The sequence below is a fragment of the Anabrus simplex genome, chromosome 3, assembly GCF_040414725.1.
Source record: "Anabrus simplex isolate iqAnaSimp1 chromosome 3, ASM4041472v1, whole genome shotgun sequence".
Taxonomy (NCBI): domain Eukaryota; kingdom Metazoa; phylum Arthropoda; class Insecta; order Orthoptera; family Tettigoniidae; genus Anabrus; species Anabrus simplex.
This window is the reverse complement of record NC_090267.1, coordinates 494605965-494632352: the sequence shown is the minus strand read 5'-3', so window position 1 is coordinate 494632352 and position 26388 is coordinate 494605965. Positions and strand designations below refer to the sequence as shown.

General features: G+C 37.4%; 2 protein-coding genes across 3 annotated transcripts in view; both read left to right on the top strand.

The window, feature by feature from the left end:
* LOC136866563 (N(4)-(Beta-N-acetylglucosaminyl)-L-asparaginase) overlaps positions 1–26388 on the top strand; it is a 111178-nt gene that overhangs the window by 54251 nt on the left and 30539 nt on the right. Inside the window, exons 5-6 of one of the 2 annotated variants that reach the window (XM_067143648.2) lie at positions 5670–5777; positions 24220–24485. In XM_067143648.2, the coding sequence (XP_066999749.1) occupies positions 5670–5777; positions 24220–24448 (337 nt within the window). In that variant the 3' untranslated portion in view covers positions 24449–24485. Of the gene's footprint in view, positions 1–5669; positions 5778–24219; positions 24697–26388 lie in introns of those variants that run through there. The other variant, XM_067143647.2, reaches the window with a different exon arrangement.
* LOC136866564 (uncharacterized) lies at positions 14743–19683 on the top strand. The gene is made up of 3 exons (XM_067143649.2): positions 14743–16698; positions 18669–18804; positions 18938–19683. Exons 1-3 carry the CDS (start codon positions 16444–16446, stop codon positions 19555–19557), a joined length of 1011 nt encoding a protein of 336 aa, XP_066999750.1. The 5' UTR covers positions 14743–16443; the 3' UTR covers positions 19558–19683.

The following is a 26388-nucleotide window of genomic DNA, read 5'->3' as shown; positions in this document are numbered from 1 at the left end:
CTTCCGAAAATTTCTTCATAGGCTAGGGCTAGCAACCAGTCCGGTGTGCATATACTGCGGTGATATCAATGACGTATTACATACTTTCTTTGTGTGTGTTCATTGGCTGCCACAAGGAAGATGCTTAGAAGTTATGCAGGGAGAATTGACGCCAGGAGGGATCGTATCAGTAATGCTACGAAGTCAAGAATCTTGGGACCAGGTGGCAGCCTACGTAGAAAATATTCTGCGTCAGAAGAAGAAGGACCTGGACGATTACGACAGACAGTAAAGCAGAAGAAGGAAGATGAAGCACAAGATGCATTAAGCACGACATCCGTCCTGAAGTAATGCGAGAGCGGTTTCCGGGGCGGAGATAAACGTCGTGGGAAAAGGGAGTGTGGTTTTTAGTGGGTAAGAATCTCCACACACTTGTTGAATGCGGACCCTCACAAGCGTCTTATGAAAGATTTTCTACACTCCCTCGGAAAAAAAATTATTATTATTATTGTTATTGTTATTATTATTGTTATTGTTATTATTATTATTATTATTATTATTATTATTATTATTATTATTATTATTATTACACTACTCATTTGTTGGAAATAATCCAGTACAAATCGTGCTGCTTTCCTTAGGATCTTTTCCAGTTCTCATATCAAGTAGTTTTGGTGTGGGTCCCCATACACTGGAACTATATTCTTATTGGGGTTTTACCAGAGACATATACAACCTTTCCAACCCCTAAATACACTCATACCCATGTGAAGAGAACTGTAACCTTTCCCAACAACCTTGCTAATCTGATTACCCCAATGAAGATAATGCCTTATATAATCACGTAGGTATTTACAGTGATCCCCATGAGGAACTTTCACCTCATCGACACAGTAATTAAAGCTGAGAAGACTTTTCCTCTTGTGAAACCTACAACCTGACTTTACTCCATCATACCATGCTCCGTTAACTATCTCACAAGACTGTCTAGGCACCCCTGCAGTCGCTCACAATTCTGCAACTCTTTCGCTACTCTATACAGTATACAGTATAACATCATCTTATCTGTGATTCCAGTTATTTACTCACATAATATGTATATATAAGGGTCAGTCAAATGAAACCGAACACCCACTACAATGTGACCAAGGAATAGCCTAGTTTTATTCAAAAAGGAATTACCGAAAGCATTAATACATTTATCACACTTGGAGACGAGATGACCAATTTCAGTTTTGTAGAAAGAAGTAGTTTGCTGACGGATCCACAGCTGCACCCACGCTGAAACTGACATCCATGAATGTCTTTCTTCAGGTCGGCAAAAATGTAAAAATCACAAGGTGCAAGATCGATGTACAGAGGATGTTGAAGTTTTTCCCAACCAAATCGCTGAAGCGTAGCCTTCACCAGGTTAGAAGTATGCGGGGGCGGGGCGAGCATTATCATGAAACAGAATGACTCTGTGGTAGAAAGTAGTAGTTTGACTTTATAACGCATTGCAGTTTCTGCAAAGTATCTTCATAGCGTTGCACACTGATTGTGGTTTCACGCTCAAGGAAGTCGACAAGCAGAGGGCCTCTGCAGTCAAAGAAGAAGGTCATTGTGCCTTTACCGGAACTTGTGTGAATAGCTCTGGATTTCTTTGGAGGGGAAGAATTGTGATTTTTCCATTGTTGGCTTTGCCATTTACTCTTGGGCTCAAAATGGTGGCATCACATTTCATCCCCTGTGATGATATGGGACAGAAACGCATACTCTTCCTCGTGGTAATGCTGAAGATGACTCAGACATGACGCCATTCTGTCTATCTTTTGTCCCTCCATTAGTTGATGCGGAACCCACTACGTGCAAATTTTGCGGAAATGCACGTGATCTTTGATAATGGCATGCACGGAGCCATGGCTAATGCCAACCTGAACACACATTTTTTCCTCCATGATTCATCGGTTTTCCCGGATAAGGCCATCAGTCCGCCCTATCACATCAGGAGTAATGGTTTAATGAGCCTGTCCTGGGCGCGCACGTCTTGCAGAGATATACGCCCTTCTCAGAATCTCCTATGCCACTCACACGCACTCGTCATGGACATGCAGTGTTCGCCATACACAGCAAACATGCGACGAGTTTCGCTTACTCTAGCACCCTCGGCCACCAGAAAACATCCACACTTCTCTGCTCTTCTTCGTTTGCCTCCATTTCTGCAGTGGAACGAACACACTAGACCAGTCCGCGCACCAACAAAGACATAACCCAACAACTGCGTGCACCTGTAGGTTGTCACTATGCAGTTCTCTTACCACGGTGATGGGAGTATCGATACGTAACAGCAGTGTTACCACCTTTCGTGAGAATGTGCATTACGGCGGGTGTTCAGTTTTCGTTTGACTGCCCCCCCCCCGTGTGTGTGTGTGTGTGTGTGTGTGTGTGTAAGAAAACATAAACTGCCCTGTTTATTTTAAAGTATTCAGGTGAAAATAGAATATAACTGACTAGTAGTACCCATGGTTTCTGCAAAGAAATCAAAATTAGAAGTTTGATTTTGAACACTGTTGGTAACAGTAGTGAACAGTCCCATATGATCAACCTGTCACATTTCATCTCTCCTTTTAACCTTTACATCAATTAGTGTGTAGCCAAATTGTATTTTCTGCTTCCCAGCTCATTATGTCAGAAAGCAAGTCTGCTGCTAGAGCAAACAGAGATAGACTCGAACCAGACTCACTGCTGCTCAGTCAAAACAGACAATATTTGAACAGTGCGAATCAGACTAAACTCGAAATTCAATAACAGACTCAGTATACCAGACTACTCAGTTGTTCAGTCAATCGGTGGGTAATCAAACTGCGGGTTGTTACCATACTTATGCTTCACACGGGTGCGTTATGAGTTATGTGCTGTGTCGGTATATGCAGTGCATGCGGGAACAGTTTACCAGTGAGTGAGTCACTTGAACTTCCAAGCTGTCCAGACTCGTTTCTGCTCATTGTGATCGGACAGCATAAACAGTTTGGTAGACTCATTTGTTCAGTGAAGTTCAGCACTTTTTAGAGTTTGGTCCATCCAAACACTCATTGAGCAGAGTGCTCGAGCAGTTCTTGTAAATGAGTTTGAGTGAGTCTACACAACATTTTGCACAGCTCTACCAGACATACATTTCCTGTGGCTTGGTCAATATTTTTTTCATTGCTGCCTGTCTTCCTCCTTTAGAAAGTTTTTTCTATCATAAAATGAAAAAAATATTACGATTGCTGAACTCGCACCACTAATGAATACCAATAATGGTTTTCACCCTAATCCTCCCAGCTGCATCACACTTGGCATCCGAGCCCGCAAGCTCAATGCTCCTACAACACGTAAAGATGTAAAAATCTGTCAAACTGTTAGAATTACAAAGAAAATGCATGTGGACATTTTTATAGTAAATTTAACTCTAAATCCTTCTTGCACGCTCCAGCTAACAGCTTACCTATTATTTTTGTTCTTATCAGATAAAGCCTGTGCCAGAACACAGAAAATGGGAAGACTGCTGCAGCTAGGAAGATTCAGAGTAGACTTGATGGGCCCCATATTTTAATAGAGCCAGCGATGTTACCGTGCGATCTCCGAAGTTAAGCAGCATTGGCCACATTCACTGCTTAGATGGGTAGTCCACGTGCTGTCGGCTAGAGGAGCAACAGAAACTGGTGACCCTACCACAAGTAAACTCTGGCTCAGGATGACTGATCAGTGAGTCGCCAAAATCCAAGGCACTTTCAGGCAGCGTATTCACTTTTAAGGGTCTCAGATGTATAGTTTTTCTGACTTCCTGTACTTTCCTAAAATAATCTGGAAGATATAAGATTTGTAGCTGTTCAAGAAGGACATTTATATTGTTGTGTTGGTACCGTTATTTTTGTGCATATAGGTTGGTACTTGTCTGTTATTTTTATGCATATAGGTTGGTACTTGTATGTTATTTTTATGTATATATGTTGGTACTTGTATGTTATATTAAGATTCATTAAATTCAAGATGTCAGCTACGATAGCAATGAAAGAATGTCTGAAATTGTTGAGTGCTTCCTGAAATCACCCTCCATATACAAATAAACTCTCACACTTTGTCTCTTTACAGTATTAGTATACGGGGGTTGGGGCAACAGTCATTGCAACCATCTTCTTTCTTGCAGGTACCAGCCCAGTTGGAATGTGTGACATACAGATGTGGGAACTACATGTGTGGACATTGAAGAACACGCAAATGTTGTGCCTCACATATTTATTACGATAGTGTACAGGACAATATAGGTTTCATGGTACAAAATCATTGCAGCACAGCACACAAACAGCTAACATGACAAAACTGGGTCTAAATGCCCCTCAAAGTAGTCCCCTGCAACGTTCACTACACGCTGTTAATGATGTGGAAGGCTCTTAATACCATCTGCATCTCCATTTGCCGCACCACATGTGAATCGGGTCATCTGCTGTCACAAACTACCTTCCATGTAGTGGTTCTTTTACCTTTTGTGTGAGATGGAAGTCACAGGGTGAAAGGTCAATAGAGTATGGCGGGTGCTCAAATTCTTCCCATGCCCAGGGTTGCAGTTGCTGCCATACACACACTAGTTGGTTTTGCGTCGTCGTGCAGTATGATTGCAGTGTCCACAAGATCCGGACATTTCTCTCGAATGCCACGTCATACCTGTTGCACCAGGAAGTCCCTGTAGTACTCTGCACTCACTGTTCTACCTTGCGGAATGAAGTGGCACACAGTGACACTCCTGACGTTATATGCGACAATCACTATCAGTTTCATGGGGGAAGGATTCTGACGGAATGTCTGCCGCCATGGTGATCCGGCATGTCGCTACTCCGCGGACTGACGTTTGCGATCCGGTTCATATGCCTTGGCCCAAAATTCATGGATGGCGATTATACATGACAGGAAGTGTTGTCGTCCTGTTGCCAGCATGCGTGCGGTATACACCACAATGCGATTTTGTACAGCTGCAGTTCTGTCTGCAATATCCTGTGGATGGTGTGTTTCTTGATGCCACCTGCCCTCTCTAACTCAAGTAACATCCATCGTCTGTCCTTCTCCAGGAACTGCTCGATGGCAGCACGTGCCGCATCGGTCCGCACCCTGATAAGTCATCCCCCTCAAATGTTGATCACCTGTTGCCACACGTTCTTGCTGAAACTTTCCTACCTACCATGCTACTGTGCGGTAAGGGAGGGCAGGGCATTATAACCCAAGGGCTTTCCACCAATTCACTGTGACATTCTCCTGCATTTCTCCCATGGACAACTGCTATTTTGATGTATGCGCGCTGCTCAACACAGGTTACTTTCTCGCATGATGCTTGCCACACAACTAATTTCACAGCGCCCTCTTTGCTGCTACCAGCAATCACAGAGCCATCTGTTGTGAATACACACTATGTCTGCATAGCTTCCATGTGACAAATAACAGTTTGTGATCCTTTCACTTATCTGAAAAAAAAAAAAAAAAGTTGCAATGACTTTTGCCCCAACTCTCATATATATATCAATAACATAACCATTAACAGAAGGTTAATTTACCAGGTTTTTGGAATTCTTTTGTTTCTGACCTGATAACATGAATCAAGGCATGCTCTAGAGCTGATTATACAATGTCATGTTGAAGAAAACAGAAACTAAAAAATATTATTTGTACATTCTGTAAAGGAGAGTAGGAGACTCACCTATTCCTGGAGCCGGAGCCTATGCTGATGGGAATGTAGGAGCTGCTGCTGCAACTGGGGATGGAGATGTTATGATGAGATTCTTGCCCAGGTATGCACACATCAAATTTCTCTCACATGTTATGGAAAAAAAATGTTATTACAAGATTTTTGTTAAAATATTAAAAATTACTTTCAAATAGTTAAATGAAACATGTATATACGCTGAGTGGCCAAAAGTCATGGGAAGACACTGAATGTGATATTAATAACGAGTTGCTCCTCTGTGAGCCCTCAAAACTGCAGCAATATGGCGAGGCATCGACTTTACAAGGGGTTGGAATCGTTCTGGAGGGAGCTGGACCCACGCATCTTGCTCTGCTACCCACAGTTGGTCTTATGTAGTTGGTGCGGGGTTCATGGAGCGTACACCGGCAACGACAGCGTCCCATAAATGCTCGATTGGATTAAGATCGGGGGATCTGGAGGGCCAATCCATGGTCGTAACTTCACTGGAGTGCTCCTCCAACCATCTGCATGCCACCACAGAGCCGTGACATGGCGCATTGTCCTGTTGAAACATGGCAACTCCATCAGGATACTCTAGGGCCTGAAAGGGTTGCAGATGGTCTGAAAGAATGTCCACATAACGTGCACCTGTCAGCGCTCCCTGCAGCCGGACAGTGGGGCCTAATTGCGACCATGAGAACGCTGCCCAGACCAGAACTGAGCCACCTCCTGCCTGGCTCAGTCTGGTGGTATTTGAAGGTGCTCAAATACGACAGCCTTGTGTCGGTAGATTTACTGACACGTAAAAGAACTTATGCGGGACTAAATTCCGGCACCTCGGCGTCTCCGAAGACCGTAAAAGTAGTAAGTGGGACGTAAAGCAAATACCATTATTATTATTACAACCTCGTTGACGTCACACTGTCACGCGACCATCAGCTCGATGCAACTGGAACCGGGATTTATCGAACCACACCACCCGCCGCCACTGTTCCATGGTCCATTGCCGATGTTCACGGGCCCATGCAAGTCGTTGAGCTCAATGAAGTCAAATTCTACCTGTTCAATACATAAAAAGAGATAATGAATTAAATAAAATTATAGGGACATGTTTCGCCCTTTAATTAAGGGCATCTTCAGCCTTTTATCTCAAACTGAATACATAATATGAATGTGAAGGAAATGTTGGAAATGAGCGAAATGGTTGACAATAGTTATGAAATTCTTAATATCAGGCCTTAATAAAGTCTAAAATACAAATATTCGTAAATTTATACACTTTCTTGAATGTAGTTAAGAAATTCTTGAAATGAGGCCTTAATAAAGTTTAAAATACAAATAGTCGTGAGTTTATACACTAGAGGAAACTTTTGGATCTTAAACACATTGAATGTCATAATAATAACGAAAATGTAGTTGATAATTCCAAAAGGAGTATTAAAACATATTAAACCTGGTAAAGAGACGTTTCCGTTGCTCACTTCAAGTGAGGTATATAATAAATTGTTACGTTGAAATAAGTAAGTTAGAGAAAATTTATCGGGTGTTAAACCGTTCAAACGTCAGGATAATGATGAAGAAAGTAGTTAATAACTTAGAATGCAGTTTAAACACAATATCAAATAATTTGTAAAGAGACGTTTCTGCTGTTCACTTCAAGTGGGGTTTATAATAATATGTGAAGTGATAAAACTGTAGTCTTCTTAGAAGCATGAGGGAAGAAGTGTGCTTGAAGGTAAGTTGCTGTGTTAAATGTTAGCTGGACAGAACGGCTGTAGTCTGTTGTGTAGATTCTTAAGGGAAGTTTGGATTGAAGTCTGTAACAATAGGAGATTTACGTGTTAAAGTATGAATTTGAATGAAAGGAGAGTTTAAAGAGAAATCGAAGTGTGTAAAACCACTTACTACCTCTTTATTAACATTGAAATTGGTTGATGTAAAGAAGATTTGGAGAGAAAACGTTGTGTGTAATTTCTTTTATTTTCAATTGTAATAGTATTAAATAGTTGCTATGGTAGCGTTGAAATTACTAATATTTAAGTTACTAGTGTTACAGATGATGTGAGATTAATGGAGGAGAGGGATGAAGCAGTGTGCAAAGTTTATATGTTATTAGCCATGGTGGGTAACAGGAAAAGAGTTCATTTTTTAGAACAATATAAAGAGAAACGATATCATCAGTATCAAGTGGAATTCAAATAAAAGTTAGAACCGGTCTATAGTCAATCTTTTGTGAGGAGAAAAATTAGCCTTACTCTTGAATTACGATGCAGGAGCAAGGGCAAGTGTGACAGTAAACATCCAAAATTATAAAGTTCAATGAGGACTCGGTTAATTTCGCTGGAAGGTGTTCTGTAAAGGATTGATGGTATATAAAATTAAATTAAAGGTAAGTTTAGTCCTTTCAGAGCATGTAAGAGTGAGGGAGAGTGTTTGATGGTAAGCAGCTCTTTTTTTTTTTTTTTTTAACATATATTTTTGTTGGAAGTCTGCAAAAAGGAGGAGAATTTAGTATTAAAAGTATGAGATTATAGAGTTAATCAGTAGTTGTTACATGTTACTTGTGCTTCTGGTATTATAACGGTGTGAGGATATGGGTGGTGGAGGGGGGGGGGGGGGGTAGGTGGGGTGTTAAGTTTGTGTTGTTGGTAGTGGTTGGATTGTGGGTACGGGCAGGGCAGGAGTTGTGTTAATTGAAATTAATGGGGACTTGGAAGTTAATAATTCAATATTATTTAGAATGTTATGTTGACTTAAATTTAGTGATAGCAGTAATTTTGGTAAAATTTGTATAATGGTTTTTTTTAACTTCAACTATGTTATTGAGGTTTAGATTTTTGTAATAGTATTGGACTAAAAATATATAGATGTTTTTTAATTCATTCATTAATTTTCCTTTACTTTTTTTTTACAGAGATTTTGGTTAGAAGTATGTAATAAGGAGGAGAATTTAGAATTAAAAGTGTGAGATTATAGAGTTAATTATTAGTTGTTACTTGTGCTTCTGGTATTATAACGGTGTGAGGATGTGGGAGGTGGCTGTGGTGGAGGTGGGAGGTTAGAGGTGGGGTGTTAAGTTTATGTGTTGTTGGTAGTGGTTGAGTTGTGGGTACGGGCAGGGCAGGAGTTGTGTTTTTTGAAATTAATGGGGACTTGGAAGTTAATAATTTAATATTATTTAGAATGTTATGTTGATTTAAATTTAGTGATTGTAGTAATTTTGGTAAAATTTCGTATAATGGGTTTTTTACTTCAACTATGTCATTGAGGTTTAGATTTTTGTTATAGTATTGGTCTAAAAATATATAGATGTTTTCTAATTCATTCATTAATTTTCCTTTACCTACTTTTTTAATAATTGTGAGGTCTTGATCTATAGTGGTGAAATGATGTCCGGTTTCTTTCATATGGGAACTCATAGCTGAGAATTTGTTGTGTTTGATGGCATTAAAATGTTCCAAGTACGTAGTTTGAAAGCTTCGGCCTGTTTGACCAATGTAAGAGATGCCACATTGTGTGCATGCGAGTCTGTATATGCCTGAACCTGTGTAAAAGTTGTTGTTTGAATTGATTGTGTTTTGATTGAAAATAATTTTTGGTTGGTGTTGAATGTTCTGAAGGTTATGCAAGTGTTTTGTTTTTTTATGGGGTTTGAAATTTGGTAAATGTCTGGATTGTTGTATGTGAAAGTAATAAACTTATTTTTTTGGGTTTGTCAGGGATGAGTTTTGTTGTTAATTTGAGTTTGATTTTGTTGATTAAATTGTTAATTGTTTCTAGTTTATACCCATTATTTTTTGCTAAGTTTTTTATATAATTGAGTTCTGTTTTTTGGTTTTTAGGTGATAGAGGGATTTTAAAGGCTCTGTAAATTAAGCTGTGAAAGGTAGCTAGTTTATGGGATTTTGGGTGTAATGAAGTATTTTTTATTGTTGAGGTGTGAGTAGGTTTCCTATAAATTTGGAAGTCAAAGGGGTACTGTAATGTCTAAGAAATTTAAGGATCCATTGATTTCGTCTTCTTTAGTAAATTTTATATTTTGGTCTAAGTTGTTTAAAAAATTTAAAATACCAGTACTGTTATTGAGTTCTTTATCAATAATTACGAATGTGTCATCTACATATCGAACCTACAAGTTAAGGCCTATCATATTAGTAGAAATTTTATTATGTTCTAAAGAATCTAAATAGATGTCGGCTATGATGCCGGATAAGGGATCTCCCATGACTGGGCCATCTTGATGGTAGATTTTACCATTAAAAGTAAAGTAGTTGTTTTTTAGAACAAAGTTTAGGAGTCTTAAGAATTCTTCTAATTCAAGTTTGCTAAGTTTACTGTGTTTAGTGAGGTTGTTTTTGATAATATTAACAGTTTCGTTGACTGGTACGTTAGAATACATGTTAGTAATATCAAAAGAGCACATAGTGTGGTTGGGTAGTAAGGTGAACTCTTTTAAAATATTACAGAAAGCAACAGAATTTTTTATTGGGGATTTATTGTTAAAAATGTAATGTTTTTTGAGAAAGTTGTGGATATATTTTGAGGTTTTATAAGTTGGACTATTTCTGCAATTGATGATTGGACGTATAGGTATATCTTTCTTATGTAATTTAGGTAAAGCTCTTGCTGTGGGAGTATTAGGGTTCATAAGGATTAGTTTTTGCTGTTCTTGTTCATTTAGTAAAAATGAAGAGTTCTTTAATAATGTTTTTAAATTTCGTTGGATTCTTATTGTGGGATCTTTATTAACTATTGTGTAAGTTTCGTTTGTGAAAAAATCTTCAGTTTTTTAATATAGCCTTTTTTATTTAATAAAACAGTAGTTTCCCCTTTGTCAGCTTTAGTTATTATTATATTGTTATCTCTTATTTTGTTTTTTATGTCTTTAATTATTTTAGTATGGTTAAGATTAGCATTTTTATTTAATCCCTCAGTTAATGTTGGTAGTTTCTTTTTTATTTCGTGTCTAGTATCATTTTGTAATTCCAAAGGTAGTTTTGAGATATTTGTCTCAACTTCTGCTATGGTGGTGATGATATCATTTTCTTTATGTATACTAGGCCAATTATGTTTTAATCCTTTATTTAAGAGATCCAATTCTTTATCTGAAAAGATCATACTTGTTAAGTTAATTATGGCGGGTGTGTTGTTAAAAGGAGTCTTTTTGTTTCTATCTTCTTGCCTTTTAGGTGACTGTAGTTGATTTTCTTTTAAAAAGGCAAGTTTTTTATCTAACGTTATTTGTTTCTTATTTAGGATGATATTTAATTTGTAATCTACATGCAATTGAAATGAATTCCATTCTATAGGGGCTAGAAATTGAGACACCGATAAGTGTAGTCTGTATAGTTGTAAGTTTAAAAGGGACTTCTTTCTGTATAAAGCTTTAATTTCATTTTTGAGCCAAATTTCATTGGTTTTGTTTTGGGTTTTGATTAAATAAGGAGAAGATAAGTTTTTCCTTTGGACATGTCTCAAAAATCTTGGTACCAATTTTAGTCTGACATTCTTTTAAAAAGGCTATGACTTTAATTAAACTACTGATCTTAATTTTCAGGTTGAGATATGAATGAATTAAAAAACATCTATATATTTTTAGTCCAATACTATAACAAAAAACTAAACCTCAATGACATAGTTGAAGTAAAAAAAAACATTATACGAAATTTTACCAAAATTACTGCAATCACTAAATTTAAGTCAACATAACATTCTAAATAATATTAAATTAATAACTTCCAAGTCCCCATTAATTTCAAATAACACAAATCCTGCCCTGCCCGTACCCACAATCCAACCACTACCAACAATACATAAACTTAAACACCCCACCTACCCCCCCTCCACTTCCGCCACATCCATCTCCCATACCCCACACCGTTATAATACCATAAGCACAAGTAACAAGTAACAACTACTGATTAACTCTATAATCTCATACTTTTAATACTAAATTCTCCTCCTTTTTGCAGACTTCTAACCAAAATTTATGTAAAAAAAAAAATGAAGTACTTACCATCAAACACTCGCCCTCACTCTTACATGCTCTGAAAGACTAAACTCACCTTTTCAAAAAAAAAAATTCTTTGCTTTGCCAAATTATTAATGCTACAATATAATTTTATATACCATCAACCCTTTACAGAGCACCTTTTAGCGAAATTAGCTAAATCTTTTTGAACTTTATAATTTTGGATGTTTACTGTCACACTTTCCCTTGCTCCCACATCGTAATTCAAGAGGAACACAATTAGATTATTAAGGAAGGTTCAACCTTTTCAATACAAAACGTGTTGTATAAGATGTTCACAACATATTATTTATTATATTATTAGAACCGGTTTCGACGCTTATTGCGTCATCATCAGCTACAAAAATCACAAATGGACAAAGTACATATCATAAAAATTGCATTAATAACTCTTGCATGGCTGAATACAAATGATGGACTGCTTTTCTCCTTAAAGGCTAGAAGAAAATGAGTAAAATATGATGATGTGATGTGACACATAAAAGCGTAGTAGTTTGATGGGTGAGTATTGTGCATAAAATTGATCTGATGCTTTGAACATAAAAGTCTGAATGTGATAATAAAACGATGTAGTAAAAACAATGTAGTAAAATTGTCCACTCTTCTGTTGTTCAAATGCGAAATAGTTGTTATGTATTACGAGTTTTAGGACCTGCATGAAGTCTTGGATCTCTAGTTTACTTAGCCCACTATATGATTTTAGGTTTTTTGTATTATGGGAAGGAGTTTTTTTGGTGTTGATACTGGGATACATGTTAATAATATCGAGTGAGTGATGGGTGTGAAATGGTTGTATTTCAAATTTATTCAGTTTTTCGATTAGTTCGATGGTGTTTTTTACAGATTTTTTAGACTGAAATATATAGTTTTTACTAAGAAATTTTTGTATGAATTGGGCCAGTTTGTATAATGGGCTAGGTCTATAGTTGATGATGGGGCGTATGGGGACGCCGGTCTTATGGATTTTGGGGAGAGCTTTAGCGGTAGGCAGGCCGGGGTTCATATTAATTAATCTTGTTTTTTCTTGTTCTGTAAAAAGGAATGATGTGTTTTTTAAAGTTTGTTTTAGGAGACGTTGGATTTGTTGTGTCGGATCTTTTTTGACTATGGAGAAAGAACCATTATTGAAAAAACTTTTTGTTTTTTCGATATAATCGTTTTTATCCATGATGACCGTTGTATTGCCCTTATCGGCTTTTGTGATGATAAGGTTATGAACTTTAATTTTCTTCGCGAGTTTTGTAATGTTACAAGATATTAGAATCATTCCGTATTGACGGTTTTCACTTTACAATGGCGAAAAATGAGAGTATCCTCCTATTCAATACATCATATATTCCGTCATTAGACGGAGCAAACAAATTCAAACATGTTTCGGCTTGCTTGAGCCATCTTCAGTGAAAAAATTATGGGGATTGGAATAATTTACATAATATAAGTTGAAAAATTGCTAAAAAACATAATGAAAGAGCAAATGAAAAAACAAACAAAAGAGAGCCTAGACGGAAACAAAATTAGCACAAATAAACAATATTTACGTCAATATGCAGAGCATAACACAAACAAACCCGACCTCCATCTCCCCGACTCACCACCACTCCCCCCTCCTCACTCCAGCCCTGCACCACCCCTTCCCCCTCCGCTCCTTCCATCGTAGCAAACACAGCCAAACCAACAATAGACTCGATCACGCGACCGAGACCATCACTTTGAGAAGGCCACTCCATTCGAGCTTTAGAAGTCGGCGAGTTAACTAACATCCTCCTGAAACATTCATTCCATATATTTGCCAAACAAACCCCACCTCCACCCCTCCCTTCCTCAAACCAGCCCTGCACCTCCCCTTCCCCCTCCGCTCCTTCCATCCTAGCAAACACAGCCGAACCAACAATAGACTCGATCATGCGAACGAGACCGTTACTTTGAGAAGGCCAGGCCATTAGAGAGGACAACCAACTACTGCACACCGTAAGTTTAAGCTTTCTTCACAACCATTCCACAATTTTTACTTATCAACCCATGTTTCTCATACAACCTCATTTTTTTCCATTACAGATTAGAACTTCATTGACGGTTTCCACTAGATTACTTACAGTTTACTATGCATCTGTCTTCTACCTAACACAGCTTCTCAATTTTTATACGCGGCCCTTCCGACCCCTTTATAATAAGGCAAGACACCAGCCAACATTATGAAACAATAATGAAGAAAGGGACTGCTAGATTGAGAAGATATTGAGAATGCTGCTATTTCTAAAGCCTTAAATTTCATTGGTGTTTTTTCTCCTTGTCACAGGCTTTTCGTCTGCAGGTTATATCAGGCTTGGTTTCTCAAAAATGTTTGCTCCCACTCTCCTCCTGACCAATTTGATGTGATGGGTTTCTACTAGGATGATTTTGACAGCAATTTCAAACTGTTTTGTCAATTTTACTAAACCAATAATTTGTAAACTATGAGGTCCACAACCTCACCATGTGCTACTATTATTCATTTCCATCTGCATCATTTGTTTTCTCATTCCCTTGTTTCTTAGGTTAACGCAGTTTTTAGTTTCAATTATTATTTTAAATTAACACCTGTTTCACTGAATTTTGTCGCAATAAGTTGTTTTTTGCTCTGCGTATTGACGTAAATATTGTATATTTGTACTAATTTTGTTTCCGTCTAGGCTCTCTTTTGTTTGGTTTTTCATTTGCTCTTTCATTATGTTTTTTTAGCATTTTTTCAACTTATATTATGTAAATTATTTCAACCCCCCTAATTTTTTCACTGAAGATGGCTCAAGCAAGCCGAAACATGTTTGAATTTGTTTGCTCCGTCTAATGACGGAATATATGATGTATTGAATAGCAGGATACTCTCATTTTTCGCCATTGTAAAGTTTTGTAATGTGTTCTCGTTCTGCGAAGATTTTTTCATGTGAACTAATATTAGTGGGAGTTGTTTTGTTTTTTAGGTTATTGATTTTGTTTAAAGTTCATTTGACATCCAATCTAACCTCATCTTGTGCATCTAAAGGCATTTTATTTATGGCTGTTTCGGATTCTATGACTAGTGTGGTAGCAATATTAACTTTATTTGGATTAGGCCAATTGTGTTTTGGTCCTTTTTCGAGGATCTCGTTTTCCTTGTCTGAAAGTGTTATTTTTGTTAAGTTAGCTACTGGGGGATGGAAATGTTCTATTAAAGACTCTAGGTTACGGGTACTCGATTCGTTAGGAATTATTGTACTGTAGTTGGACTATTTAACCTTGCGTTATTTTTAAGGTTATTAGTTTCTTCTCATGTGTTGCTTGTTTTTGTTCAAGTATATTGAACAGTTTATCCGCAATTTTAGTTTGGAATACATCCCATTGAGCTTTGGAAAGTAAATGTGCTGTCTCAAGGTGCGTTTCATATAGTTTGTTATTTAAGAAAGATTTTCTCTTGTATAAGAATCTTATTTCATTCTTAAGCCAGATTTTATTTACCTTGGCTTGGGTTTTCGAGTGTTGAGGAGATTCTCGTTGTATTTTTTTCGAGTTAGTCTTAAGAAAGTTCGGAGTTAAATTGTATAATAAACATTGTTTTAAGAAACGAATGTCCTTGCCCAGTTTTGCGATCTTTATTCTTAGGCCCATGTATTGATGGGCTTTAATTTTGCTTGGTTAGCTTTGTCATTATAAGTTAAAAACTTCATTTTCCCGTATTGAACTGAGATTCACAATTAGATTATTGAGGAAGGTTCAATCTTTTCAGTACAAAACGTGTTGTATAAGATGTTCACAACATATTATTTATTATATTATTAGAACCGGTTTCGACGCTTATTGCATCATCATCTGCTACAAAAATCACAAATGGGCAAAGTACATATCATAAAAATTGCATTAATAACTCCTGCATGGCTGAATACAAATGATGGAGTGCTTTTCTCCTTAAAGGCTAGAAGAAAATGAGTAAAATATGATGATGTGATGTGACACATAAAAGCGTAGTAGTTTGATGGGTGAGTATTGTGCTTAAATTGATCTGATGTTTTGAACATAAAAGTCTGAATGTGGTAATAAAACGATGTAGTGAAAACAATGTAGTAAAATTGTCCACTCTTCTGTTGTTCAATTAAGACACATAAGTCCAGGTCCGATGTTATATGAGGTTGGCAAGACCAACAAAAAGATTTTGTCAGTGCCGGAACACCTGATGTTAAGCGATTGAATAAGGTTGATCTTCAAATTAGTCTCAGCTCAACAAGGGTGGTGAATCTTAAAAGAAAGGAAAGAAAAACTAAGTGTAAGATCAAGTACACAATGGAAGTAGAAAATGAAGGCAAATTACCTTTTCTTGATGTGTTAGTATACAAGAAGAATGATGGTACACTAGGCCATGCAATGTACAAGAAACCTACACATTCTGAAAGATACCTGCATAATGCCCGGTTTCTGGAATGGTGAGATATCTTTCCGACAGCTATTGATTTGTTACAGCTGTCGAATCGATAAATCTTCGCTGCGTTGCACAGCGTAATAGCAGTTAACTTATCGAACTGTCAACTATTGGTTCGTTGATCAAGTTTTGTAACTACTCACTAGATGCCTCCGCTAGTACTGCCTTGTTTTTATGCATAATATGAGCAGAATCCAAAAGGCAGTAATTCACAGTCTTGACTATTATCCAGCTGTCCCAGTCATCATCACAAATACGTCATACGGTACATTTCGCTGAATAATATTGCTAAATTTTGTAGAGGGTAACATCATGGATAGCAAAAGGGCAAAAAACTTCACTGAACAAGACAAAAATATATTGTTAGATATTGTAGAGCAGTTCATAAGTGTTATAGGGAACAAAAGGACTGATGCAACGAGTGTGAAAGAAAAGAATACAGCTTGGGAGGAGATAACCAAATTGTACAATGCTAATTGTCAATCAGGACCCAGGCTCCCGAAACAGCTGCACTGTTTGTACGACACATTGAAGAGGAAGGCTCGGCAGCATATTGCAGATGATAAGGTAAGATTTTTCAATAAAAATATTTCTATCTATTCCTACTATATTGTAGGTTAGGTTATCCATATAAACCTTACAATAGAAATGCCTACAAGTGAGTTCGCTACGCGGTTTGTCACGTAGCTGCCAGCTTGCATTCGGGAGATAGTGGGTTTGAACCCAGCTGTCAGCAGCACTGATGATGGTTTCCCATTTTCACATCAGTTGCTTCCTTACCAGTCGTAGTTTTTTTATCCCATCATTGGCATAAGAATTATCTGGCACTGTGATGTAAAACAAATAGCAAAATAGGAAGATGAAGAAAGAAAGAAATTCCTAGGCTTAGGGCCATTTCCTCCAAATGATTTTAAACGTGCATTTATTTGAAACTGCTGCAGTTTAGCATTTCTGGTTGGTGATTATTGTTTTAAGAGGAAGTACAGCTGGACAACCATCCTCCCAAAACTACTTAATTCTGAGTTTAAACTAAACCCATTTTCCCCCAGTTTGTATTAATGTATCTGGGGATTTCCTAGTAAAAAGGTTACCATACATTTGAATAACAAGCTGCTGAACTATTTACTCAAACACTACACTTTTTAATACAGCTGAAAAACAGTAGGCCTATTGGCATTAGAAAATGAAATAATTAATTGAAATTATTGATGATAGATTGATATTGATGAAGATAGACTAATGATTCAATGTACAACTTAGGTTAAGAAAGCATATCTCCTGTTACTGATGACCAGTTTGAAGTCACTAACACACTGCACAATTTTCCTCAGGGAATTAACAATCTCCCAAATATGGCAGAAAATGATATCAAGCAAACTATCCTATCCACCAGTATTTTTATGATTTGTTGGTGAACCAATGAAGGAAAAAATTAAAGTTAACATAAAAGAAGCATCTGTTTTCGTACTTACCTGTCAATACCTCCAAATCCCTCTCTTAACTCATGACATGAGGTTTAGCAGTCCACTTGAGAATTTCAACTGAATGTAGGGAGCTAACCAAGGCCACTTAATATTCCTGAAGGGTGTGAAGTGTGTTGACACAGATAAGAAGGTAGCATAAACAGCAGCTCTCAGCAAGATTTTTAATTAAAGAGGCCCAGATGTTTTATGTTTCTTGGGAGTCACATATTTCATTGAAACTATCAGCCGGTTGTTTCCAAGCTTGTTCTTTGTCTTTGAAAGATAAATGCTTCCTCTTAAAACAGTAATCACCACCACCACTTTGAAAGGTACACAGACTATTTTCTTAAATTCTAAAATAGCTTTCTTTGCACTAACTAAAGAAAACAATAAGTTAATTTCTATGTGATTAAAATCTTACTTCTGTTCCCTGAATTCTCCATGAAGAGCTGATGATAAAATTGGGCCTGGAGGAAATAATAATAATAATAATAATAATAATAATAATAATAATAATAATAATAATAATAATAATAATAATAATAATAATAATAAAAGATCTAATCTGATCATGCAGTCAAACTGATATTATTAAAAACAGTAACATAACAGTAAGAAAATGAAATGCAAGTGCAGTGGATTCATTTGAATAAGAGCTAGAACTTGTTTTGTCCAAATTTAGGCAACTATTCTTAAGATGCATGCAAGGTACTGAGTAGGCCTATATTTTTATGACACAGGAAGGTATGAAAACGTTTCATGGCAGCTAGTAATTGAATAATACAATAATTATCAGTTATGAATCTTTAATATTAATTATTGTTAATATACCAGTAATGAAATAATAATGCAACATGTGGATAACAACTGTAAATATTACATAATTAGGACTAGGTTAGTCTATATGCAAGGCTAGAATAAAATAATACCTCTCTTCCATTTTTATCCTCAGTGGTCTGTCTGTTGGATAGGAGGTTTGCTGGTTTGCTTAGCTATTATGTGAATTACTTTAGGATTCAATGAGATTTATTGCTTTGTGATTATTGGTAAACATGCATGTATTTATTATTTCAGGTGGAGCATTACAAAACAGGAAGTGGAACATTTACTCCAAAAACAGACAACATAGATGAGAGATTCATAGCAATGATGAAACCTCAGCTTGAGCCTCTGCGGAATTGTTACGATTCATGTGCTGAATATCTTGGAGGTATCTAATTTAATCTTCATCTGTTATCTTCCTTTCTGTCATATAATTTATTAATTTATTTTGTTGGAATGAGTACTATAACTTAACTATGACCTTTTTATTTTATATTAATAAATACTATTATATTTTTCAGATGTTGTACTAGATGTGATTAATCCATCAGATGATCATCTGCAAAAGGCACCAGAGGTGGTCACCCAAACAGCCCTTGAAGTTGAGATTCAAAAGTCACCAGGAGTCGTCCCCCAAACAGCCCCTATAGTCCATAAGGTACCAGAAGTTGTCACCCAGGCAGTCCCTGATGTCCATAGGGCACCAGAAGTGGTCACCCCAACGCCCACATGCAGTCGATCAGCTGCAATAAACAGTGACCAATGTAATGGTAATGGTAATGGTAATGTTATAAGAAGGAAGAGGGCAGCAGAGTGCATGGCAGACAGAGTAATAAACAGAAAAAATATTAAAGACAAATATGACCATGAAATTCATGAAAAAAAATTGAAAATAATGACTACTGAGGAGGCAGTAAAGGCAAGGGAGGAGGAAACCAGTATTTTAGTGTTGGACCATATGAAAAGATGCCATAAAGTAATTGAAAATAAACTTGAAATAGAACTGGAGAGTGCAAGATTGGAACGACAAGTGAAATTAAACCAGTTAGAGAATATTCAGATAGAAAATGAACTTAAAACCTTAGAACTTAAAATAAAGCAAGCACAGTATGATCAATTAAAGTGCAACATTGATATTTAGAAGCAGGGAAACAACGTTAAATAATTTTTTTCTACTATTGTGTGTTATATTGTTCATTACAATGTAGTGTTGTACAATTTCATTTATTAAATCATATTTCAGTCTTACCTGAAGAAGGTGGTAACCAGTATTCTTCTCACAGCATTTCCAGACCCATTGTCTGGCAGAGGTGGGTCAATGTTATTTTCTTCAGGAATAGCTTCAATGTCAAACTCTTGTCCATGTTCATCTATTGCTAGGTTATGTAAAACAGCAGTAGCCACAATTACAGCAAGTGCTGTTTCCAATTTAATCCTCAGGCCTAAAGATAAACAAGGAAATCTCCTTTTCCAGACACCAAATGTATGTTCCACTAATACTCTTGTTCTAATATGAGCATGATTATATCTCACTTCACCTTCAGTATTAGGATTGAGAAATGGGGTCATGAGATATGGACGACATGGGTAAGCACTGTCACCAAGTAAAGTGCCATCAAACTCCTGAGCTTCAAACCTAGCCCTGATATGGGTACTGTTGAAGACTGTACTGTCATGAACAGACCCAGGAAATCGTGCGACAATATCCCTAATTTTCAATAAATGGTCACAGACAACTTGAACATTAATGGAAAAGAATCCCTTTCTGTTTCTATAAAGTTCACCCATATCTTTGCTCGGTGATTGAACTGGAATGTGACTTCCATCAACACAGCCTAATACATTAGGGAATCCACTCATAGAAAAGAAGTCTTCCTTTACCCTTAACAGTTCGTTCCTTGATTCTGGCATTCGTACGTAATTAGGCCTCAAACTGGCAATCTCGTGAGTTACCTTCTTAATTACTCTACAAACTGTGCTTTTATGGACATGAATGCAATCACCGACAAGAATCTGATAAGAACCAGTAGCATAAAAACGTATTGTTATTAATATTTGTTCAAGAGGGGAAATTGAAAAACTTCTGTTTGTCACAGGACGCAAATTATTGCCTATAACCTCAACCAAATGCATGACAGTATCCTTATGTAATCTGAATCTGTCTTTGAATTCGCTTTCACTGTATATCGTCATAACATTAGGCCGACGATGATATAATCGTGGTCGTTCTAAAATGTTGACAGCTTCTATAATTTCTTCGTCGGAAGAAGATGAGAAAGCCATGTAAAACGTTAACACAATATTAGCTGCCGATACCTTAGCCGATATTGAAGTACTGCGCAACTGCCAACCCAGTTAACAAATAGATATCTCCTTCTCAGGGCCCTCTAAGTTAGCAGGAGATTTATCAAATCGATAGATGTAGCTGACGTTCGTGCAACGCCAAAACACAAGTTATCCATTCTATACCGCTATAGGTTCGATATCTCACGTTCCAGAAACCGGGCATAAGTCTTCACATCACCACCCCTCCCAAAAATCAGCTCTCCTTCGAACGTTATATACTAGGGTGAATAATGTTGCAGACGATGATAACCGCTTGAGTGCAATGAGAGAACTGACAACATCCATGAAGAAAAACGGCTATACATCTGGAGACATAACACGAGCTGTGAAGATCAAGAAGCCTAACTTGAATAGCACCAACCAGGTCTACAGCAAAAAGAAAAAAGTATTCCTTCCTTACGTGGCAGGTATAACTGACAGAATAGGGCGCATTCTTAAGAAGTACAATATAATTCCAGTTGTCACCGCAGACCGGAAGCTCAAATGCCTGTTTCGACCAGTCAGAGAGAAGCCACGTCTTGAAACACCGGGCGTATATGAAATTGCATGTGGTTGTGGTTGTTCATATGTTGGCATGACAAAAAGGCTTGGTAGCACCAGGGTGAAAGAGCACATCAGATCGGTAAAGAATGTCGCTCTTTCATTCTCCACGAAGAACGCTGTTAGCCAGTCTGCCATAGCAGAACATTTCTACAGTACAGACCATGAAATCCTCTTTGACCAGGCGAAGGTCATCGTGCCTGTAAAAGACTTCTATGCTCGTCTTGTGAGGGAAGCCATAGAGATAGAGCTAAGCCCAAATAACATCAACAGGGAAGATGGCTTCAAGTTATCAAATACATGGAGACCTGTACTGCAGAAATACATGCATAACACCACCATTGCACAGCGGGACACACTCAAACTGTCGGCAGAGGGCGGTGCATCAGTAACTTCCCTCCCAACCACCACAGCACAGCGCCACGATCCTTGAGTCCAGTTAGTGGGGTAGGCCGTGGATGGTACGGGCATGACTTCCATGTTCCTTCAGATAATTTCTTTGCTCACTGTCGGAGGCAAAACTTCACATGCCCTGATGAAGGCCAATGCAATTTGGCAGAAAGCTTGGCTTTATTATTAATAAATATATATATATATATATAGTGGCTTTAATCCAGTTCATTTATTTTGTTATGTTAATACAATGAGCCACGAAAACTTACGTTCATTAATGTCCCTATAATTTTATTTAATTCATTATCTCTTTTTATGTATTGAACAGGTGGAATAAATAAACTTTAATATTTATTTGACTTCATTGTACATTTCAATACGGACCTAAACATGAGAATTATTACATATTGAGCTCAATGTCGAGGTGTTAGCAACGGGACACATGTTGTTCATCGGCTGGTGAAGCCTATGCTGTGCAGTTACCTCCTTACAGTCCTGGTAGAAATGAGTTCCTGACTCCCTTCATTCAACTGGGCGGTGATCTGACTCTCAGTAGCCTGTCGAGCGCCCAGTATGGTTCTGCGGAGGCAACGTGATGTCCGTTTGTTAAACACCTGTTGTCTTCCTGTGCAAATGACAACTGAAGATCAAGGATGTGGACAGCAGAATGGAGTCTATGAGTAGTGGAATGAAGGACTTTTGTGAAGTGAACTTCAAATGAAGATTAATTAGTTAACACCTGTTTATTTTTATTTTTAAACAAATCGAAAGGAAATAAAGAACATTTATATAGTCTTGATGTGATATGAACAAATTCTAACAAGTCACCTCGCCACCCCACGGCGCAACAGCCCCGAAGGACTATGGCCTAGAACGACATGGCCATTATTCTTGGCTTTCTAGACCAGACTCTAACAAGTGACAAATATAAATTAAACTTGACATGAACATGATAGAAAATTAAATTAGGATGCAATGATGATCTTTTCCACTACGCAAAGTGAACCAATATTTAAATGAAGTTGTAATCAATCGAACACAAGTTGAACTATTTTAGTTGCATCTTTAGACAAACACTGCAGAAAACTGTTGAAAAAAGAGAAGTAAAGAAACAACCTTCACTAAAGAAAATACAGATTACTGAAAAACAATTTAAAAGGGGCTACAACTGCAATACTGAGGTCAAGCCTGGTGAACATTGAAATTAAAGGTTATCAAACTGATAGATAAAGGCTTGCCTTGTGCAAAAAGAGGATGGTTGTAAAACACTTATTACACCGTCATTAAATTCTTTCAGTTCAGTTTAATAAAATTGACTGTTAAACTCCTGTAACAAGTTAACATCTAAAATTAAGTTACATTAGGAAATTTAAGATTTGCTTACCCCAAGAAAAGCCAGAGTGCCAGGCTGAGTGGCTCCGACAGTTAACTTGGCAGGTTCAATCATGGCTCAGTTTGGTGGTATTTAAAGGTTCCTAAATAGGTCAGCCTTGTTGCGGTAGATTTTCTGGCACAGAAAAGAACTGCTGAGGGACAAAATTCCCGCACCTCAGTGTCTCTGAAAACCGTAAAAGTAGTTAGTGGAACGTAAATTAAATAACATTCTTATTAAAAGACAGCGGTCCCCAATAACCTGCCCGTAATTCATGATCTCAAAGACAGAATGAAGCTACCCTGCGACATGTTTTCCGAAGGTAGCACGCACTAGGTTGTGAAACAGGAAACAGCACAGCGGGAGAAATAACCAATGAACGTCTTGATAGTTTTAACCAATCAGTTTAAATCTTCGCTGGTTGTTTAGTCCTTGGTAACTTCTAGAAGCTTGTATCTTGTGCATCGTAAGCAAGCCACAGGAAAAATCACATGTGTGCGGGACCAAGTGTCCCACAAGTTTTGATGATTAAAATTAATCAGGTTTTTTTTGATGATCTAAAATATTGACATAGTTTGAACATTGAGCAGAAATAACACTCACAGCACACGGCACAGAGACGAATAACGATAAGTGTCAGAAAATCAAGGTTGCTTCAAATTTGGGAATCGTCCTAGGCTGATATGGCAGCATTGACACCTCACTTGCAAAGACTGCCTTTCAAATATCGTGGAGCATCACCAATGTCAGTCAGCTACAAACATGAATGAAGAATTGTGCCTCACAAAACTTGACCCAAGAGGCAGTAAAGATTGTCTGAAGTGGAGGAAACGGTGTAAAAATGTAGGCCCTGATCACGGTGTCAACATTCACTTAAAACTGCAGGCTGGCTTGCTTGGAATGAGGATTGAGCGACTTTTCGACTTTTCCTTATCTAGCCTAGTTTATTGCTTGTATTCTGCCTTTGATTGGTAATCATATACTAAAGGGATTATTTCAATAACACTATTAATAATAAGGTTTCTGTCCACATGACTACGGGTTTTATATGAACTTTTCATGCTGCTATCCATTTTTAAATAACTACTTATTCCTCAGTTGTAATTATTTTCCCAGTCAATTGTATGAAGTTGTGTCTTTCTGTATTTATAGTTTGTTGGCTGTAGAAGAAATGAGAAAAGGAGAGTCACCTGGAGCAGCTGGAGAGTATGCTTTGCGTCGTATTGCTGCCTACTATCCAGATTTTGTTGGTGGAATTGTTGTGTTGCGCAAGGATGGTGAATATGGAGCAGCCTGCCATGGTCTTTCAACATTCCCATTTTCAGTGTGCACTCAGGGTTCAAATAAAGCGACTGTACATAATGTCACCTGTATGAGATGAAATGTGTGCAAGTTCTCAGTCACTTGACTGTTCTTCAGTAAGTATAAGACAGAATGGATTCTTCTGATAGTTGCAGTAAGTGCAGGGATTTAATGAAGTGAATGGGAAGCACTTTCTTTGTTGTTTTGTTTTCATTTATTATTTAAATTGTTCCAGAGTTTTTAAATTATTTTGTTTATTTCATAGCAAGTATGTGAAGTTGGTAAAATTGCAATACTTGAGAAATTAAATTCTGGTTGTATTTTAAATTTCTACCTGGCCTTCTTTACCAGTTCCTGTTGCTATCCATGTTGATTTTAAGATCATAGCAATGACAGCTGATGGGTCACAAGTGATAGAGTTCAAGTGCCGTGGGTAAAAATGAAAGTGGTGTCCTTCAGTGGATACCCAGAGGAGAATTGGATTGACAGCCATAACATTGACTTCGCTTTCAAAGTGCCTCTGGAAGAAGAAGAGGGAGGAGTAAAAGAAGGAGAAGAAGACACTTAAGAGTAAAATCTGCATCTCGCAGATATTTCCTTATGAGTCTGAAATGTGGCCACTCCTCTCGACGACTGACCTCAACAAGTTCAAAATAATCCAAATTCGATGCTTCCACAGATACTGGTGATTTCTGTATATGGCCATGTTCTAACTAAGTGAAATATGCAAACATCAGGCACCCATTGAAGAATAAATTTAAAAGTGGCGATTGCAATGGTTCAGTCATGTTTGTCGAATGAACACAATTTCAGTACCACCTCAACTCATCTGGTGACAGTGACCAACCTTATGGAAGATCCAGTGAATGTTGCCATAGAAAACTTGGATCAAAAACATCAAGCAAGATCTGAAGGGCTAAAGTCTTAACCGTACAGTGGTGAGTTAAAATCCATATGGTTGTGGTGTATTTCTTTAATAAAGTAAGAGCAAAAGTTACAGTTTACAGGAACAAGTATATTGATGGTTATAAATAGGTGGTAGATTTCTGTGGCCTAAAAATGTATGAAACATGTATGCATTTATGACCTAAAAAACATTATGACCTTTAAAATTCAAAATATGACTTAACAAATAGCATCAACGTTACATAGAAACACTTTTATTACAATTGCTACAGGCTGCAATTAATTTAGAGTTAAAAAAGTTTTAATTCTTCAAACTCTTAACCCAAAATCAACTAAAGTGATGAATATTTCATGAACTCGTTGGTTACACTGCATACTCCTAGGCGGACTCTGTGGAAGACATAAACACTACAGTTACATTCACTGTTCAATATTAAATCAGTTTTAATTTATACACAAAACATATGTTATTTGAATGAAACTTTCATACCTGATCTAGTCTCCATTATCAGAATTTTTGCAGTTTATGACCACATGCATCTTAAGATTGTTGAATGAGAATCCCCTTCTGTTGTCGCTGAGTATCGTCTTGTAGCGAGAAAAACTTCTTTCGACATCACATGATGTAAGGCGAGCGTACTTGAATAGAGTTAAATCATTTGGAGAAAATTCCTGGAAATCTGCAGATGAAGGGTTTCCACAAAGAATGTCACTTATTCCACGCAGTACATTTTCTAATTTTCTACACACCCTAGATGCTACTGTTCCAATCACATGCTTTTATTCCTGTTCAATGCACTTTACAACATCCAGTGCATCGCTTAGTTCTGCACCTGAAATTTCCAGTTGCGTGATTGCTCCAGATAAAGAATTAAAATTGGACTTTATGTAACCCAGGTCCGCTTTTAATGTAGTGCTTGAAAATAAACCTTGAGAGGTTTTTATGGAGGACGATTCTGCAGGATCAAAAGACTTCACGATCTTCTCCAGGACATCTAAGATGTTGCAATAGTACACTGCGGCATCAGGCCAAGTCCCCTGCACCGGTGGGTTTATTACTGTTCCCGCGGTAACTTTCTCAATTGTGCCACGTTGGAGCATTAATTAAATATA

Coding starts and splice junctions, on each gene's coding strand:
- LOC136866564 (XM_067143649.2), top strand. CDS start 16,444: ATGGATAGCAAAAGGGCAAAAAACTTCACTGAACAAGACAAAAATATA. Junction 16,699..18,668: donor AGCATATTGCAGATGATAAG/GTAAGATTTTTC, acceptor TTATTATTTCAG/GTGGAGCATTACAAAACAGG. Junction 18,805..18,937: donor ATGTGCTGAATATCTTGGAG/GTATCTAATTTA, acceptor TATATTTTTCAG/ATGTTGTACTAGATGTGATT.